This window comes from Belonocnema kinseyi, chromosome 7 (assembly GCF_010883055.1).
Source record: "Belonocnema kinseyi isolate 2016_QV_RU_SX_M_011 chromosome 7, B_treatae_v1, whole genome shotgun sequence".
Classification (NCBI taxonomy): Eukaryota; Metazoa; Arthropoda; class Insecta; order Hymenoptera; family Cynipidae; genus Belonocnema; species Belonocnema kinseyi.
This window is the reverse complement of record NC_046663.1, coordinates 40,025,444-40,046,174: the sequence shown is the minus strand read 5'-3', so window position 1 is coordinate 40,046,174 and position 20,731 is coordinate 40,025,444. Positions and strand designations below refer to the sequence as shown.

The following is a 20,731-nucleotide window of genomic DNA, read 5'->3' as shown; positions in this document are numbered from 1 at the left end:
TGTATATAAATTTTCTTTTTTTCTTCAAAAACCAACAATGTTGTTAAAAATTAATTTTTCGTTGTTGAATATTGTTTTTTTCTGGTATTTTCTTGTGAGAGAATTCATCTTTTTGGTTGAAAATAAAAATATTTGGTTAAAAATTCATGTATTTTTCTTGAAAAATCGTATTTGTGGTAGGAAATTCGAATAATTTTGTCAATAATTAAGTAAGAATTTCGACTTTTTTCGTAAAACTAAACGGATTGAAAATTTATCTATTTTGTTTAAGGCTCGTCTTTTGGTAGAAAATTAACCTTCTTGGATCAAACTTTATATTTGTATGTTCGAAATTCAGCCACTGCTTAGTTAAAAATTAAATTAATGTATTAGAAGTAATGCTCCACTCAAGAATAGTGGCGTTCGGGGTTCAAACCCGTGCCAAGTAAGATTTTTTTCTCGTTTCTCCAGAAAATTATTTGACCAGTAATTGGCAATATCTAACATCAGAATTTAATTCATAAAGTAATAAATCGTTTTTATGTACAGACGTAAAAGACGATCCAGTGGCAGTGAAGGATTTTCGAAGTTTATTCCTGTATGTCTTAGAAGGTGGTCTAAGTGTGGCAGCATTTGTTGAAAATCCTGAGGATGGAAAATCTACAATTGCGGGACTTAATATTTTATATCGCGGTGGAAAAGAAAAAGACCTTGAGTTTCAAGAATTTACGGTAGGGTCTAAAAGTAATCTTTTAAAGAAAATTATATTCATTAATGTTATTTTCAGAATAATTTTAAATCTGAAAAGGCCAAGAGAATTCTGAAAGTTGTAAGTGATACGGCTGCCGAAGTAGATGCCGAAAAAATATATGGAACTGAAAATTATTTAGGAGGTTTGGGTCTCAGTGTTGATCCTTCTTTTCGCGGAAATGGAATTGGCTATCACCTTCTTCTTGCACGGTGAGAACTAGTTTTAATTTTTAATTTTTGGTGATAAATCTTTCCCAATTTGTTCGTTTTCCGGAAAAAGAAATTCCGTATTTATTAACGTTAAAATAGGCTTTTAAAATAAAAATTTGGTTTTAAATTGAAAAAGCTTGATTTAAAAAATAAAATAAAAAAGTACATTTTATAACATTTTGGTCGATTTAAGTACAATGATCTCTTGAGCAGTATTTAAGGATTAATTTACACCTAATAAATTTTAATTAAAACACTCCCAATCCCATTTTATTGTGCCCGGAAATTGTCCCATAAAATAAAAAATAGGAGTTTTCTATCAAATGTATGCTAAAGACGGAATTTTTCCAACGTGAATTATTTGTAATCGATAAATGACATACTTTTCATTTGTTTAAATAATTTCTTCTCTGCAAATAAAGACAATGTATTTTTTTAAACAAATAACACATTAGAGGAATTTGAATCGTAATATTTCTCTGGTTAAGCTATTTTGCAATTGTTTCAATAATTAATAATCACTCACTTGCGCCTTTTCCTAGAGAAGGTGGAGAAAAGTATCGTTTTTTCGAACTTTTTACACTATTTTGCTCATTATTCAGTATTTTCATATCTTAGAATATATACCTTATATTCTTTAAATAATTAAATATAATTGCTGTTGGAAGAGTATAGTCCTTTTTTCCTTAAAATTACTTCCCTATTCTGTTTCCGATAATCCGATAATTGTGAAATTAATTTCAGAAATTAAAAATTTTTTCCGCTTTTCCGAGGAAAACATTTTTTAGAATTGTTTAAGTAATTGCCGAATATTCTTCAATAACATTTTGCTCTTATAATAGTAAATATAAGGCAAGTTAATTACTAACAAAAAAAAATTAAATCAGGTATTATGCAAAACGTAATTTTAAAAAATCCCTAATTTTTCCCTGACCAATTTTCCATTTTTCCTGGCCATTAATTTTCAAAAATTAGAATCTTACACTTGTGAGATATTTAATCAATAACCTTTTAAAAAACAAAATAATAAAATTTCAATTTAAAATTGAAATGTTCAAAATTGATTTTGCTATTACATGAATAAAGAACCTCCCCCACTTTTGTACAAACGTAAAAAAATCCCCCCCCCCCGAACTGTGACGTAATTTAAGTACAATCCCTAAAGTTATTAAAAAAATCTTACATTTTTGTCAGTTTTATCATGCATATAAATGCTTGATTTCCGTTTCAGAAACGAAATTGGAAGAAAAAATGGTCTTGTGATAACGATCACAGTATTTACCTCGCCGATATCAGCCAAGATAGCAGATCAAGCAGGATTTACGATTTTATGCGAAAAATTACGTGATGAGCTTGTTGATGAAAAGGGAGAAATATTAGTGCCCAATTGCCAATCAGAATCTTTCAAATGCATGGGGAAAAGGCTGGAATAACAAAATAAATAATTTCTTAAATAGCAAAAAATCCTGAAATAGGTCTGTATTTAGAAAATAATTCATTTTTAAGTTTAAGACTACAGTGATGATTGATAAGACAAAAATTCACTCAATGCAGATTCCACCAACAGATGTTGAAAAATTATTATCTATTTTTTTTATTATGGTTGCTTACAAATTCGACTCGTTTCAAGTTCACTAAAAAATTTCGTATTTTATTTATAATATTCGTCATTTTTCATAATTTCAAATTGTTAAAACTACAATAATTATCCTTTAATGAATTGCTTACAATTTTTTGCGATTTAGGAAAAATCAGTATGGAAAATTATAATAAAAAACTAAATATAAAAATAAATAATGTTAAAATTTCATGCAGGATTTCAAATTATTTCGAGGGATTTGGACAGATTTCAAAAATTTCAAGGTCTAAGAGGAAACTTACAAAATTGAATTATTTAGATTTTCAGTTTAAAAAAATTGTATTTTCAACCGAAAACATTAATAGTTACATTTTAAGTTGAAGACAATAGTTTTAAAAAATTGTTTTTACAATAAATAGTCATATTATCAATAAAAGTGATGAATTTTCCATCAAAATGATGAATGTTTAACTGGGATAGTTGAATTTCAAATAAAAAATAGAAAAATTTTTAAATAAAATTATAAACCTTCAAGTAGCATAGTTGAATTTTTTAAAAAGACTAATTTAATTAAAAATGATAATTTTTCATTTAATAGTTGCATAGTTGAAATTTAGTTTAAAAAGATAATTTCCAACGAGTCAGATGGATGCTCAACTATGTAAAATGAGGAAATATTCAATTGGAAGTGTTATTTTCAGCTAAAAAAAAGTTAATCGAAGAAAGAAGCAATTTTGTAACTCAGAAGATTAATTTCTACGAAAAAGACAAATTTTCAAGTGAAAAAGATCATTTTTCAACAAAAACTGTAATAGTTAAATTTTTCGTTTAAAAATTGATGTCAAACCATAGAGGTAAATTCTTAACAAACTTGATGGAATATTTAATTGGAATCGTTTCATATTCAGTTGAAAAAATAATGTATTTTAACTAAAATGATGGATCTTCAAATGAAATAATTGAATTTTCAACTAGAAAGATCAATTCTTAACCCAGAAGTTTAATTTCTACCAAAAAAGAATTTCCTTCTAAAAAATATCATTTTCAATCAAGAATTTGAAAGTTAATTTTTTAGTTACAAAAATTAATGTTACAGTAAAGCGATGAATTTTTAAATTCATAAAATGATAGAATATTGTATTCGAATATGTGCATTTCAATTAAAAAAATAACTTTCAAGAAAAAAATCTAAATAAAAAAAGTTAGATTTTCCAATAAGGTGATAAATTTTTAACTGAAATGATGAATATGCAACTAAAATAGTATAATTATAAAACAAAAAAATAAAATATTTAACTAAAACGATGAATCTTTTTGAACTAAACACTAAATAATTGAATTTGTAGTTAAAAAATATTAATGTGCAAGCAAAGTTATAAGTTTTCAACTTAAAGGTAATTTTTTGAACTGAAAATCTACCTATTCTATTTTTGGTTTAAAATTTATCTTTTACAGTTAAAAATCTCACTATTTGATTGGAAAGCTTTGCATTTTGTTGAAAATTCATCTTTTGGCGAATAATTAATATTTTGGTGAAAATTCTAATCATTTTTTTGAAGATTTGTCTATTTTCGGTAAATTGGTTAATTATTTATTTATTCATTTTTGTTGACAAATTATTTTTAAACTGAAAATTTCACTACTCCACTATTATTTGAAAACTTACCTTCTTTTAGTGTGTATTTTTTTTAATTTAGTGTATGTATTTTGTTCAAAATTCATATTTTGCAAATTAAAATTAATCTCCTCGATTAAAAATTCATCTATTTTGTGAAAAATCCAATTATTTTGTTGGAAGTATAATTATTTTGTTGAAAATTCAATTATTTTGTTTAAGTCATATTTTTTGTTCGAAAATTCAATTATTTTGTTACAAATACGTCCTTTTGGATTGAATATTAATTTTGTATGACAAAAAAGTCATCTCACTCTCTCTGTTTTCTAAAAATTCGCTTCAAACGTTGTAATTTTGGTTTAAAACTTTTTTTCTAATTGAAAATTCAACTGATTGCTCATTTTTTTAAGGGTAATTTCTTAAACTGAAAATTTAACCATTCCATTTTTGTTTGAATGCTTATCTTTTTTAGTTTAAAATTAATCTATTTGGTTCAAAATTCGTTTGTTTAAAAAAACTAACATGATTTTTTGGCAATTCACATTTCTGGTAAAAAAATTCAATGATTTTGTTGAAAGTTTTGTGATTTTGTTGAAGATTCATCTATTTTGTTAATTGCACATTTTTTAAAAAGAAAATTCATGTATTTTGTTCAAAATTCATCTTTTCTTAGAAAACTTATCTTATTTGTTCAAAATTCCATTATTTTAGTTGATAATTGGTTTGTTTTTTTTTCGCCGAAAAATAATGTTTTCAACGGAAAAATGAACTAGTCCGCTGTTGGTTGAAAACACATTTCTTTTTAATTGAACTATTTGAGTTAAAATTTATGTATTTTGCAGCAAATTCTTTTTTTGTGAAAAAAAACTGATATTGTCTGTTGATTATTCAGATTTCTGGTACAAAAATTCAACTATTTTGTTGAAAGTTTCATGATTTTGTTGAAAATTCAAGTATTTTTTTTAATTCATATTTTTGACGAAAATTCATGTTTTTTGCTGAAAATTTCCCTTTTCTTAGATAACTCATCTTATCGGTTGAAAATTCCACTATTTTAGTTAATAATTTTTTTTGTTGAAAAATGAAGTTTTAAACGATAAAATGAACAGATAATGGAAACAGATTTTTTTTAATTCAACTATTTGATTAAAAATTGATGTATTTTGTAGAAAATTCGTCTTTCGTAGAAATTTAATATTCCTTTTTGAAAATTTGCCTTTTTGTTAAAAATTAAACTATTTTTTGGAAGTATATTTATTTTTTTGAAAATTTAAATGTATTATTAAATTCATATTTTCTCGTTGAAAATTCTATCTACTGGAACGAAATTTGATATTTTTGGCTTGAAAACTCAACTATTTGGTAGAAACTTCACCAATACATTTCTTGTGTCAATAAAATTGGTCTTTAATATATACCGATAAGAAGTTAAATAAATCAGAGATGATTATAAAAGTCTGAAATAAATTTAGAAAAATGTGATTTTTCAAAGAAAAATTGATAAATGAAAGGAACATAAAATGGACAACTTTTTGGCAATCACCCTTATATTATTGTTTTGTCAATGTACTTTCAACTTGTTTTGATTTTTTAGGTTGCAGGATTGAAATTTTTATAATAAGTATTATAAAAGAGTGTTCACTTGAAGATATGAATACTTACGTGACATTTAAAAAAAGGCTCGTTTGAATAAAAAGCTGCGAAGTATTATCTTTCCATTTTCCACAAACGTGACTCTAATTTGTCACGATTTACATTGTGACATTCAGATCTCAGCTGACATCTTGAAATGGAAATGTCACAAGTTTATATGTATGAATGTGAATAGCCAAGTAAGCTGAATGATAGAAACATACATGTGTACTAACGTCTGTGAAACGAATTTTCTGACCGTTTTTCCTCTCAAGAAAATGGTGTCGGGTGCAAATGTTATGCGATGAATATGTAATGTAAGTGCTTCTTCCGAGACGAGATTATTGTAGCTGTATTCCTCTCAACATAAAAAATAAAAACAGCCCTTTTCTTTTAATTACCTGCACATTACTTTTATCCCATTTTCCTCATTTTCCTTTCTTCTTCCCTTTCAACATGTTGGGAATTTTTGTAGGAATTTCCAGAGGCGACACTGCAGTTATATGCAGAAACCGTTTCTAAATTTTTTTAAAATGGAATAGAAATTTCAGAAAAGGTAAGGGTCATATATTTTAGAAAATTCTGTTAAAAATGAGTAATTTTCAGTTTCTGAAACTAAAAATTCGAAGAAATTAACCCCTGGATTAATTATTGATTCAAGCAGAAACTGCTAGTCACTTGAGGTCCCGATGTGCCTGTCCCGAGGTTCTGATGTACCTATTCTGAGGCTCTGATGTACCTATTCTGAGGTTCTGGTGTACCTTTTCTGAGGTTCTGATCGACGGGTTCTCAAGCTTTGATGTACCTGTTCTGAGGTTCCTATGTACCTGTTCTCAGTTTCTGATGTACCTGTTCTAAATCCTGATGTACCTGTTCTGAGGTTCTGATGTACCTGTTCTGAGACCCTGATGTACCTGTTCTGAGGTTCCGATGTACCTGTTCTGAGGTTCCTAAGTACCTGTTCTAAGTTTCCGATGTACCTGTTCTGAGGTTCTGATTTACGTGTTCTCAGTTTCTGATACATCTGATGCTTCTGATGTGCCTGTTCTCAGGTTCTGGTGTACCTGTTCTGAGATCCTGACGTATCTGTTCTGGGGATCTGTTGTACCTGTTCTGAGGTCCTTATGTACCCATTTTTTGGTCCTGATGTACCTGTCCTGAGATTCTAACGTACCTGTTGCAAGGTCCTGATGTACCTCTTCTGAGGTGCTGATGTACCTGTTCTTAGATCACAATGTACCTGTTCTGAGATCCTGATGTATCTGTTCTAATGTTCTGATATACCTGTTCTGAGGTTCCGATGCATCTTTTTCTGAGGTTCTGTTGTACCTGTTCTAATGTTTCGGTGTACCCATTCTGAAGTTCCGATGCACCTGTTCTGAGGTTCGAATGTACCTGTTCTGAGGTTCCGATGTACCTATTCTGAGGTCCTGATGTACCTGTTCTAATGTTCTGATATACCTGTTCTGAGGTTCCGATGCACCTTTTTCTGAGGTTCTGATGTACCCGTTCTGAGGTTCTGATGTACCTGTTCTAATGTTTCGGTGTACCCGTTCTGAAGTTCCGATGCACCTGTTATGAATTTCTGATGCATCTGTTCTAATGTTCCAATGTATCTGTTCTGAGGTTCCGATGTACCTGTTCTGAGGTCCTGATGTTCCTGTTCGCTTATCAAACGAGCTTGTAGGTCGTTTCCTTTACTCGCGATTTCAATAATTTTTTCAGTTTCTTCTTGATTAAATTTTTAATCCATTTCAGGCTTGAGATCCGCCAATATCCGAATAAATAGATTTACTTCATCGTTATAATGAAGCACAAATTTTCAGTGCATTGGCCACCCATGACGACAACCGCCATGCTTTGTCCGATTCGAATGCGATCGAGGAGTGCGCGGTTATCAACAGCACACTTTATTTGATCACAATAACTTACATTTCTGTTAACATTTAGGAATTTTAAGCAACCATTTATAATTTGCAGATACCGGTTCAGAATGATAATAAAACTCTAGTTAATTTACAATGAAATTTACTCAATTTCCTTTGCAACAAGACAATTTCTTAAATTTCAGTAACTTCAGTCTCCTGAATCTGTCGGAATTTTCCGAACATTTCTAACAGTGAAGGAGATCAATGTCTAAATCGAAAAATACAAAAATACCCGAAAAAATATGAACAACTATTTGATGAAAAAAATTCATTTTCTCAATTTCTTCAAATTATTAATAATAATATTAAAATTTTGAATTCTGCTCACTTTTCGCATTTTTTTCTTATCGCGACTTTTTCTTCTGTTATTTCTTAAATTATGTTGAACTACTCCACCCAAGACTGAGACGAACTTTAAACAGAAGATGATTCTTCTTTTAAAGACTCGTTAAATTTTCAACCAAATATTTGAATATTTAAACAAATAGTTAAATTTTCAAACAAAGCCATGAATTATCAACTAAAATGATCAAGTTTGAACAACAGAAATAACGGCTTAATAGAATTGTTTAATTTTTAACAATGTAGGTTAAATTTCAAACAAGAAGGTGAATTTTTAAAGAAAAAATAATATATCACTAAGAAGATTCATTTTCTACCAAAAAGACGAATATTAAAAAAAAAACAGAATTATTTCAAACAATAAATTTAGTTAGCCAAATTGTCGAGTTTTTCATCGAAGTAGATGAATTCCTTAACAAAAAAATAACTTTTGCACAAAATTGTTGATTTTTTACCGAAATAATTAAGGCTGGAAAAAAACACGAATTATCAATCAAGAAACAGAGAATTTTCAACAAAATAGTTTAAGCTTCACATGAAGAAGATCAATGTTTCAAACAAAATTGAATGGTTAAATTTTTAATTGCAAAATGAAATTTAAAACAAAATAGAACAAATTTTCCACAAATAGTTCAATTTTCAATCAAAGAGATGAATATTTAAATTTTACTATGACAAAAATATAGATTATCAACTAAAAAGTAAATAGTTAAATATTCAGTTATAAAAAAAAATTTATAACCGAAAAAAAGGAAATTTCAACAAAATCGTGGAATTTGCAACTAAAATGGATAAATTTTAACAGTTAAAAGTGAAAACGACTTGTTAGTTGCATATTTTTTAGTTAAAAGTATTTGCAATTATACTTTGAATTAAATTAAATTTCAAATTGAAAGTCCTGAAAAATGTTTTATTTTGATTTAACTCAATAAAAAAAAAACATTTCTTCAATGAATGTTGATGTTAAGTGATAATTTTTTGTGTAGTAAAAATTTGAAATTCAGGAATTTCAGAAGCTTTGACTTTGTAACATTCAATTTAGTTTTCAACTTCAAATTTAAAAATTTTAATTGCGTCGAATTGAAAATTATTCTAATTCGAAACTATGCTATTTTACATTATTTAATTTTGAACGATTTTAATTACAAATAACATAATTAAAATTTTTTATAAATTTTTAATGATTTAATTTTAAAAATCCTAATTTAAATTAAAGAATTTTTCATCTTTCGAAATTGTCCTATTTTGGAAATTTCAATCTGATATTATTTAATTTCGAGACCTTTCAAATGAAAATAAATTTTTCAATTTTGACTGATTTGGATTAGAAACAATACAATTTCGACTCCTTTCTAATAAAATTGTCAAATTTTTAAAATTGAACGCTGAAACTTTTCTATTTTGAGATCTTCTGATTTAAAATGTTCAATTTGAAATAATTAATTTTATAAACGCTTTTATTCAGAAATGATAAAATTCAAAATCGTACAATACATATTGTTTAAAAATTAATATTTGAAAATTAGTTTAGTTATAGATTTTTAAAGTGCCAATATTTATTAATGCTTGCAAATACAAAAAAAAAACAGGGACTTGGAAGCGCGAGCTCATTTACTGTTACAAAATAAATAATAAGAAAGATCTTTAGTTATTTTGTTGAGCTATATATTTGGAAATAAATTTTATTAAAAATTTGAGTGAATTACTTTGATACACTCCAGAAATAAATTCTCTCTTGTAATATTTAGCGTGAGACAGAAACTTAATAACAAAGGTTTCCTTAATTTGCTGAAAATGTAATTTTCATTAAACTGAGACTGAAATAAATTTAGACAGAAATGGTTATATTTGACTAAAACATTCCCGGCTTCTCACGAGAGAATAGTAATAGTTTTCCACGTATATAATGAATGTTAAATGAATAATTTAAATATTTTTCTAGAATTTACAAGTTTATTTTAAAATAACCGTTACTGTAAAATAATGAAATCAATTAAATATAACAAAAATTTAAACAAAACTTATATGCAATTTTTTATTGAAAATACGCATAGTATTTTTTTAAATGATTGCTCTCGTAACAAAAATATTTTTCTTCTATTGCTCTTTTGCATTGAGAAATATATATATATATTTTTAATTATTGTCATTCATTGAACGTAAAAAAACTTGATCCAAGCATTTCATTATTTTACTTTTAAATAATAAATATGATTGATTAAAACGCAATCATTTTAATTCTTTAGAGTTTGTAATTTTCTATTGTCTGCATTTTGCTGTAGAGGACATTTTATAAAACGGCAATTTTCACAGGATATTTATTTTTACTTTTCGGGATTTCTCAGTCGTTCATTTTTATTTATCACTATTATTTATGAATTTTGTATGAGACTATTGAAAAATGCCGAAAAATTAAATTTCCCTACAAAGTAAAATTTCCCAAAAAGAAAATATTCGAAATAGAAAATTTCAAATAAAAAAATCCTGAATCAGAAAATTCCATAATAATAAAATTCTCAAACAGTTTTGTAATATTATCCAACTCTTAACTTTTTGAATAATAAAATAATCCTAATAAGAATATTACCACCAGAAAAATAATTTCCGAACTATAGAATACACGGTACTAGAAAATTGCCGAATTTATTAAATGAAATTTTTATTATATCAAATATTATTTATTTATTGAAAATGCAATATAAAAAGATTGAAATCAAAATTTTCAAAATGTTCTTTTTTTAAATTATACTTTGAAAATTTCATTGTTGTATTTTTAATGAATTAATCATTTTTATTAAAAAAGATTTTTTAATTGTTTTAATTTGGGTATTCGACGTTGAAGGATATTTTATAATTCGGAAATTTTTTTCAGGAATATTATTATACCTCATCTCATAAATTCGCTGATTTTATAAAAAATTCCCGAATTTAAACAATTGATTTTTTTGTACAAATACTATTTTTTGTGAAAACTACACTAATGGAATATTTTGAGCCATAAATATTTTTCTGATTTTTGAATGTTAATTGATTGAATTTGCTATTTGTATTATTAATACATAAATAATGTTTAATAAAAAAAATTAATTTTTTTAATTTGCGAATTTCACAGTGTAGCAGAATGGGTCATATTTTAACTTTTCGGGAATTTTTAAATTTAATGATTTTTAAACTGTTCGGAAATGTTCTATTTCGTGATTTTTCTATTTTTAGGAATTTTCTATTTTTTAGAATTTGATTTTACGAAATTGTTCAGTCTATCAGTTTTTATAAGTGAAAAAACCTGGCTTTTGATTTAAAATTGTCATTTTCAATCAATATTTTTTTTACACTTCGTTCTACAGCTTTCCATGTTCATAGATTAAATTTTTTATTTGTTTTTTAGAAATAAAATTTTATAATTATAAGAATTTGACAAATATTTCTAAATTAAATTTGGCTTTAGGATTATTTCGTAAGGCAACTCAAGTTACAACTACGTTATTCGTGTTGCCTAAACTGAAGCTGCAAACCGACACCGTAAATGTAAACAGCAGCAGTTGTGGAATTTCTACTAAATTACAAGGTTTTCTCTCCCACACGTTAAATGAGCCTTAAAGTAACCTTTACGCATGGTGCTGTGAAATGTCAGTAAATCACGGTAAGGGCCTTTGCCATTCGATTAAAAAAAGACTTGTTTAGTATTTTTGAAATAAAAGTACTTTTTTGTATATATTTTAGAAATTATCATTTTAAAACTATTTTAAAAAATTTTATTTTAACTGTCCCCTACAAAAAATAGAAATAAAAAACAGCTAGTAATCAATATAAAAAAAGTTTAAAATAATTTGGTTAATAGAATTTATTAAAAATTTATAGTTGGTCATTTTGAAAATGGAACGTTTCCCAGTCGGATGTCCGTCTGTCGTACTTTTTTCATAACACTCAAGTCGTAGATTTGAGAGGAGGTTCGAGACAAGATATAAAATTTGAGACGAGATTCGAGAAGAGGTTCGAGCCAACATTCGATACAAGATTCGGGACAATACTCGAGACTTGATTCGAGAAAATAATAGAGGCCGAATTTGAGCTTTGAAATTAGACACGAGATTCGAGATAAGATTTAAGGCCAAAATAAAGATGCTATTGAAGACGAAATTCAAGAAAAGATTCAAGATGAGATTTGAGACGAGATGAGATTTGAGTATCGTGAAGAAATAGTTTCTCGTGTGCAGATGTCGTCGACTCTAATTTTTTAGTATGTAATAGTTCATATTGCATCGGTCTAATAAATATATAGGCGTTGAGTTAAGACATTATTGAAATCTTATTAACTGCATTTTCTATAAATAATAACCATTTTAAAACCATTTTTTTTGCGTGGATGAAAAGATCATAATCAAATTAGTCAAGAACAAAGAAAAAAATCTGCAAGACGCGTGGGTGCATATATAGAAATTTCATTTATTCTTAGACTACTAAACTAGACTACAAAGAAATAGCTTAAAGCAAATTTGCAAATATAATTTAGGTGAGCAATTTTATTCTTTTGCTGAAAAAATTTTGCATATGAATTTTTTTTCTTACTTGTGCCTTTTTCAAAAAATTTTAATTGCTTTTAATGTTATTTTTTATGATTAAAATAAAAAATACGCTTCCTATAAAAAAATAATTTGTGATAAATTTGTCGATCTTTTTTTAGCGAACCATTTTTTTCAATCAATTTGCTTTTCTCATCTTACATCGTTTTTCCAAAAATTCTAATTTTTTCTTTAACGTTCTTTTCACAATTAAAATAAAAACTACGCATCCTATCAAAACAAAATATTAATTTTTAACAGTGTTTTTTTAAATTTTACTTCTCACAATTACAATAAATAAAATCTTTTGTCGTTTTCCCAAAATTTGTAATGTTTCTTTAAATTTATTTTTTACAATTAAGACAAAAATTACGCGTCCTTAAAAAAAAGTGTATAACAAATTTGTTTTTTTTTTTTTTGGTGAACAGTTTTTGTCTATTCATTTTTGTACGTAACTTGTGTCTTTTTCAATTTCTTTTATTATTATTTTTTACGATTAAAGTAAAAGCTCCGCACCAAATCAAAAACTAATTGTAACGATTTATCGATCTTTCGTGCCGTTTTTATAAAAATGTGCTTGTTTCTTTAATTTAATTTTTTAAGAATAAAACCAAAACTACGCTTCCCATTAAATAATTTACACGAAATATGTCGATCCTTTTTTGTTGATCAACTTTTGTCTACTAAATTTTTCGTAAATAGTGTCTTTTTTCCAAGTGTATATATTTTTATTGTTTACGATTAAAATAAAAGCTACGCGTCCAATAAAAAAAATAATTAATAACATATTTGTCGACCTTGTTTTGGGTAATAATTTTGGTCAATTCATTGTTTTTTCGTGTAACTTTTTTAAAACTTTGCATGTTTCTTAAATGAAATTTTTCAAAATTAAAACAAAAACTACGCTTTCTATCTAAGAATAATTTATAAAAAATTTTTCTATACTTTTTGTTTCACAAATTTTGTCTAGTATTTTTTCAATAATTTTTTTAATGTTATTTTTTTAAATTAAAACAAAAACTACGCTTCTTATCAGAAAATAATTTTCAAAAAAATTTGTCGATCCTTATTTAGTAAACAACTTTTATCTATCTGTTTTCTGTTGTTTATTTTAAAAAATTATTTTATGAAAAATTCATATTTTCCCTAAACTTGTACTATGTTATTTCTTCAAACTCGTGAAATCTTTTAAAATCATCCAAATATGTGAAACTTTTTGGAACCTTTTGAAATCGTGTTTAATATCTAAACATCTTATGTTCCACTAGAATCTTTTGAAAATTTTGGAAACCTCTTGAAATTTCATAAAGATGTTATAATTATTTGAAATATTTTGTAGTCTTTTTAAAATAAGTTAACATTTCTTACAATATGTTGAAATATTATAAAATCATTGGAAATCTTTTAAATATTTTGAAATCCCTCGAAACCTCGTTTACAGTGAAAATAATTTATATATTTTTGAAAAATTGAGTGAAAATTATGAAATCTAACGTAAGAAGGGTGGAGGGTGTGAGGATACTAAAAATTGTACGAATCCTTACAATCAGAGAGGAAATTAAAAAAATTAAATCACCTTTTCAAAATATTGATATCTCTGCATAGAGAAAAATGGAAGGCCAGTCTGACTATCTAGCTGTAAAGACTGACTATATTTGAGGACTATATATGACTTATATATAATAAAACTTTTAGACAAATCTATTCAACCGAAAATTTATTTATTTTTATTCGGGGCTACAAATCTCTAAAAATAACTATATTTGACTTATATTTGACTATACTTGAGCCTTTTAGAAGGCCAAAGCAAATATCTCTAGAAGGTTAAAACAAGAGGTTCAGATCGATCATCTCAGAGATTCGACTTGAACTGATAATGAAAGAGGGAAGGTTTGTTCAACTCAGATAGTCGACTTCATCTTCCCGGCAAGTCGACTTGGCCATTTCAGAGAGCCAAACTGAAAATCACAGAGTGTCGCACTAATCCTCATAGAAAGCCGCACTGATCATCATAGAGGGCCGAACTGATCGTTGCTGAAAACCGAACAGATCATCATAGATTCTGACAATAAAATAAGTGTCTCTCTATTTACAAAAAATTATAGAAGGCTTTTTGGACCATCTGAAACCCTCTAGAACGCAGTAACTCTCTATTTTGACAATCCATATTTTTCCATGATAAGAACTTGAGATTTGTACTGAGAAGCGTTTAAATGTAGTTAATAGGATTAGAGGGAAATCTTGAAACCATGGTATTCAGTGATGAGTTGGATTCAGCAAGACTTGCATAAACAATTACTTGAAGAAACCAAGCGTTTCTTGAAAGTGCAACGTAGAATAAATTATTCATAGAATAAGACAGTCTCAAGATCTTAAATATGGAGACATACATATTCCCGGATTTGGAGGATGGAGTAGCACGACAAGAACAAACCCTTCCAGTATATATGATTAAATTACGACACTGACACTGTGATATGGTTAGCTCGTAAGCCGTGCGCATCATCTCTAAATTGTTATATGGGAAACTACCTTTAAAGAAATTCTAAAATTTATACTACAGCTGACAGGTCTAGAAATGAAGAGTTTCAAGTTCTCTTACCTTTTATTTTTCACCAGTATTTTTCTCGAAAAATCGTCCTGACACTGTAATTCGCACCTAAGAGTGAGAAGCAGGCGAACAAAACATGACAAACCATTTTATAGAAAGAAAAAGATGGCATTTTTAGGACTCAAAGAATGTGATTATTGACTTTTGCTTCGCAAAAGAGAATTCTGTCTCATTGAGATCCAGCTTTAGAAATTTAGTGAGTTTTAAATTATATAAATTAAAACTCGATTATTTTGTACAATTAATAATAATAATAATAATAATAATAAATAATAATAATAATAAAAGAGCCTCGGTGGCTTAGTTGGTTAGACACTCGGACTTCACATCAGAGGTCCGGGGTTCGATCCCTGAGAAGGTACCTCTGGAAGTTTTTCAATGTACCTTTACCGAGGTTCTGGTGGTTCGGAACCCACCTTAAGCTGTAGGTCCCCCCATCGTGTACTTGACTGCAACCCAGTCCGTCAAAGATGGGGTAAAACCAGGCTTCGTCCAATATGTCTGGGCAGACTGCTCTCATCAGATCACTTGATTGCATTATAAAAATGCGTCCGTGACTGATGATATATACCGGGACAGCCCCGTGCAAAAACGATCAAATAAAAATCCATCTCTAACCGAAAATGCCTTCGACATGTTGGGCAGTATAAGCCTGTGACAACATTTCAACACAGAAATGTTTTTACTATAATAATAATATAAGTTGGTTCGCAGAGATAATTTTGTTGTTTTATGTAAGTAAAAAAAATGGTTTGTTTTATTATTTAAAGGATTTGAAGTTTAGAATTACATAATTGAAATATAAAATAATGTTTTTTTATGAACTTAAATACTTGGAATAAAGATGAAGCCTAATATTCCAATATTAGTTTCAGTAAAAATAATTAAATTCTTAAAATCTATTACAATTGCAATTTTTTAATTTCAAGCATAAGTGAACTCTTTTGCCTTCTTAGCCTGTTGTATAAAAAATTTAGAATCATTTCAAATAGTGTACAAGTTTGACGACTTTCCCACTTTTCAAATCTTTTAAAGCCGAACATTAAAAAAAATATTCTGATTCACGAGCTCTCAGCTTCAAACTTTCAACATTATATTATTTAAGACTGGAATCGTTTAAGGGAAGATTCTGGTCATAATTTTTCAAAAAATCGAAATTTTTTTCTTCATATTTTAGAAGTAAATACTTTTAGAAATAGTGTAGAATTAATTTTAAAGATCTACAAGGCTAACAAGCTACAGCGCTCGAGCTGCCTTTCACGAAAGAAGACAAATATTGTTATTTAATAAAGTTATGAATAATTTAACTTGCAACAATGAAGTCAAAAAAATTCAAAAGTCCGCCATTTTTTGTTTTTTAAATTCCGATTGTAAATCACATGATAGCCAAAACTGTACAAATTATAAATCTTTTGAATTTTTTTATTTCGGGTCAACCGTTCCCGAATTACTTAAGCGAAAGCTGGAAATGAGGACATTTTTGAGGCTGCCATTTTGTAAAAAAAAATAAAAAACAAAGAAAAAATTTTTTTTATTAGTTCAACCTCTATAATTTACACTGTAAAAAATTGGGAAGGAGCACATTATTTTTACTATTGAATCAAATTCTTTCAAAAATAAAAAATAAAGACATGGATGACCAGAATCTCCCCTTAAAATTAAACAATCTTGAATTTAAAGCATATATCGGAACTTTGAAAACGGATCAGTTTCATTTTTAAATCCTTTAAAATGGTATCATTTGAAAATAATTATATTTCATAGTTGAAAGAAATTAAAATCAATGATTATTTAATTAATTAACTTAAACCTAAAAATTCTTTAATTACTTAAATAAAGATTTGAAATTTAATAATTTTAAATAAAAAATGTAAATAATTAAAATTACTTGAATAAAGATTTGAAATTCAGTGATTTTAAATTAAAAACTTTAAATAATTGAATAAATGCCAATTTAAAGGCTTTGATATTAAATGACCTGTAAATGAGGAATACTTAAAATTTTACACTTTTAAGGCCTTGGAGCTATAAATGGAGAAATTTACATTTTCAGACTTACCAATTTAAATAATTGTGCTACTTAGTATTTAGAACTAAAAAACTAATCAATTTTACAAATTTTCTGGAAATTTTCAGTCATTTATGGTAATTTCACAGGTAAACGTGGCGACTTACCATAAATGATCCAAAATTCAATTTTAAACATTTTTATAAATGTCTGAAAATTTATGAAGTTTTTATGTAATTTATAGCAATATTACAGGTAATTTATGATAACTTATCATAAACTACCCAAAATTCAATTTTAAACATTTTTATACATTTCTGTAAATCTAGGCAACTTTTTGGTAATTGGTGGTAACTAACCATAAACTGCACAAAATTCAATTTTAAACATTTTTATAAATTGCTGGAAATTTTGGCAATTTTTTGGTAATTTATAGCAATATGATAGGTAATTTGTGCTGAATTGCCATAAATTATCAAAAATTCAATTTTAAACATTTTGATAGATTTCAAGAAATTTATGGAATTCTTCGGTAATTTATGGCAATATTAAGGTAATTTATGGTAACTTATCATGCATTGACTGAAATTCAATTTTAAACATTTTTATAAATTTCCGGGAATTTATGGAAATTTTTGGCAATCTATTTTTATATTAAAGTTAATCTATGGTAATCTACCATGAACTGTCCAAAATTCAATTTTAAACGTTTTTATAAATTTCTGGATACTCATGTAATTTTTTGGTATTTAATGGCAATATTATAGGCAACTTGTGCTAACTTACCATAAGTTGTCCAAAATTCAATGAAAAATTTTCTAAATTTTTGGTAATTTATGACAATTTTACAGGTAAATATGGTAACTCACCATAAATTAACCAAAATTCAATTTTAAAATTTTTTATAATTTTCCAAAAATTGATAACATTTTTCGGCAATTTATGGTAATATAACATGTCATTCATCAAAAGTAAACAAAAAAATGAACCAAAGTTCAATTTAGAAATTTTAATAAATTTTTGATAGTTTACGGCAATTTGATCAATTATGTATGGAAACTTTCCATAGATTACCAAGAAATTCTATTACCTGCAAACAAAATTTTCTTACAGTTCGTATGGTGAGTAGGCTGATTGTCGTAAAATGCGAGATCATAGATGTAGAATTTTCAATACTCATCTTTGACGTCACTTTTTACTCCCTAGGGGATAAAGAGTACTTTTCACTCCATGTTTTATTCCGATTTGTAAAAGATTCGATGTGAAAAGTTTTACAACATTAAAATGCTGGTTCTCAAACACCCTGTCTAATTATGATATAAATAACTAGAAAAAAATGTCTGAGAATTCAAAATTACGCGTTTTTTGGATTACTAGCTAATCTAAGTTTGAAAAAATTATGTTATTGAATATTCTTAACTTGATCGATATTGTGGATTTTCTTCCGCCATGGTTTTGGAGGGTTATCTACTATCGGTAATGCAACATTTGCTGAAGATATAACAGATTGATTTTAAATAATTATTTGCACCATTAACACGTACCTAAAAATCAGTGTCATTTTTTTAAATTAAGGTTCTTATTCTGATCTCTAATAGCTGAATGGAAAAGCACCTGACCAGAAGTCGGAAGTTCTGTGGTTTGATTCCTAGTGGAGCGTAAAGAGAAAGATTTTTTTCAAGAAAAAATTTAATAAGTTGAAGAAACTAATAGAGGTTTTTAGACATTATAAGTGAAATCTTAATGTTAATAAAACTCAAAAATATTAAGAAAATTGTCTAGAAGCTGCCCTAGGTTTTAGTTGTCACTTTCATTTATTTTTCCTACATTATAGGAGAGACAACAACAAATGACAAGAAAAAATGAATTTAGTTCTTACTTCAGTAATTACTTAGCGGTTCTGAGGTGGCTAATGCCCTTCGTGTAATAATCATAATAGTCATATACGAATAAGCGGTTAAACTAATTGCAGCAGCTGTAAGTACTCTCTCATTCTAGTCGGTTGCAAGCTCGAATGTGAAGTTTGATATTGATTTAGGGCAGCTTGCGCTGGTATTCTGTGTTGAAAGAGCTCGTTAGTTTGCATGATAGATTTAGTCTCGTACTGTTTAGAATTTGCTCTAATTACCTGAAGGAAGACATTTATAGAGAGGACAGCAGCTGCCAGGAGTATCAGGATCAGCAGCTCTTACTGGGAAAGGTCGCTGATCCGGTCGACATTTATCAGTAGGACAGGGTATCACACATTTACATCCTCCATCTTCTGAAGCAATGCTATCCTCCGGACATGGTGAACCATGGACCCCTGAAAAGGAAAAATCGCAAGGCTGACTATCGTGATTGAACGTGGTCGAACGTGGTTCAAAGTTATCAGTCAGCTTTCTCCAATCCTTTACCTTCACAAATCTTCCACAGAAAAATTGTAAGCTCTTTCTACTGTAGAAGCTTTCTTAAAGTATTTTGATAAATCAAAAAGCTTAAGTCACATCTTCTATACATTTCTTTTTAAAGACGATATTAATAATGATAATTATAATAAAAGAGCCTCATTGGCTCAGTTGGTTAGACACTCGGACTTCACCTCAGAAGTCCGGGGTTCGATCCCTGAGCCGGTACTTCTAGAAATTTTTCAATGTACCTTTACTGAGGTTCTGGTGGTTCGGAACCCACCTTAAGCTGTAGGTCCCCCATCGTGTACTTGACTGCAACCCAGTCCGTCAATGACGGGGTAAAAAGCAGGCTTTGTCCAATATGTCTGGGCAGACTGCTCTCATCAGATCACTTGATTGCATTATAAAAATGCGTCCGTGACTGATGATATATGCCGGGACAGCCCCGTGCAAAATGATCAAATAAAAATCCAACTCTAACCAAAAGTGCCTTCGACATGTTGGGCAGTATAAGCCTTTGACAACATTTCAACACAGAAATGTTTTTTATAATAATAATAATTAATTCACTTTGTCCACATTTAAACTTTTGTGCCTTGATTTTTTTTATACTTCCACCTAGTTTGTTGGTTTATTACTGTAGGTTAGCTTGAAATCTTCGAAAATACTGCTTCCACCTAAAGTTGTTTTAATTAAGGTAGATGTCGTGCCAAAAGTCAGATATCTGAAAAAATAGTTTTTTATGATTTTAAGAATCAAGATATTATAACTGATGTCAACTCAAATAAAAAACATTATCGTGGAGAAATTGATTTTCAGAAGATAATTGTTATCCGATTTTGACTTTTTTTGAATGAAGTCTAATTAAATGTCGCATCTAACTGTCATTGCAGATTTTTAAATTTTAGTTTATTTTTTGGTTTATTTAAGAAAAAAAATGAAAAAAAATTTACTTTTGAACTACACGGTTAAAAAAATGCTTTGATTCAATAAAAAAGCCTAGAAAATTGAAAGCAACTATCCGAAAAGATGTACAAAAACAATGAAAATGTTAAAAAATTGATTAAAATAGTTATAAACAAATAAGTGAATAAAAATCGTTTCGTGGGGATTGGCGGCGATTCCTTA

The 20,731-nt window shown here is 27.8% G+C and overlaps 2 protein-coding genes across 4 annotated transcripts in view; one reads left to right on the top strand and one right to left on the bottom strand.

Annotated features, from left to right (window-relative positions):
* LOC117176864 overlaps positions 1 to 6,162 on the top strand; it is a 9,563-nt gene extending 3,401 nt beyond the window's left edge. Inside the window, exons 2-5 of the mRNA XM_033367217.1 lie at positions 529 to 710; positions 767 to 939; positions 2,171 to 2,414; positions 5,728 to 6,162. Coding sequence (XP_033223108.1) covers positions 529 to 710; positions 767 to 939; positions 2,171 to 2,372 — 557 coding nt within the window. The 3' untranslated portion in view covers positions 2,373 to 2,414; positions 5,728 to 6,162. The remainder of the gene's footprint in view (positions 1 to 528; positions 711 to 766; positions 940 to 2,170; positions 2,415 to 5,727) is intronic.
* Positions 1 to 20,731, bottom strand: part of LOC117176863 (cysteine-rich motor neuron 1 protein-like) — an 805,857-nt gene that overhangs the window by 66,042 nt on the left and 719,084 nt on the right. For all 3 annotated transcript variants that reach the window (XM_033367216.1, XM_033367214.1, XM_033367215.1), the window contains one exon: positions 19,342 to 19,518. In XM_033367216.1, coding sequence (XP_033223107.1) covers positions 19,342 to 19,518 — 177 coding nt within the window. The remainder of the gene's footprint in view (positions 1 to 19,341; positions 19,519 to 20,731) is intronic.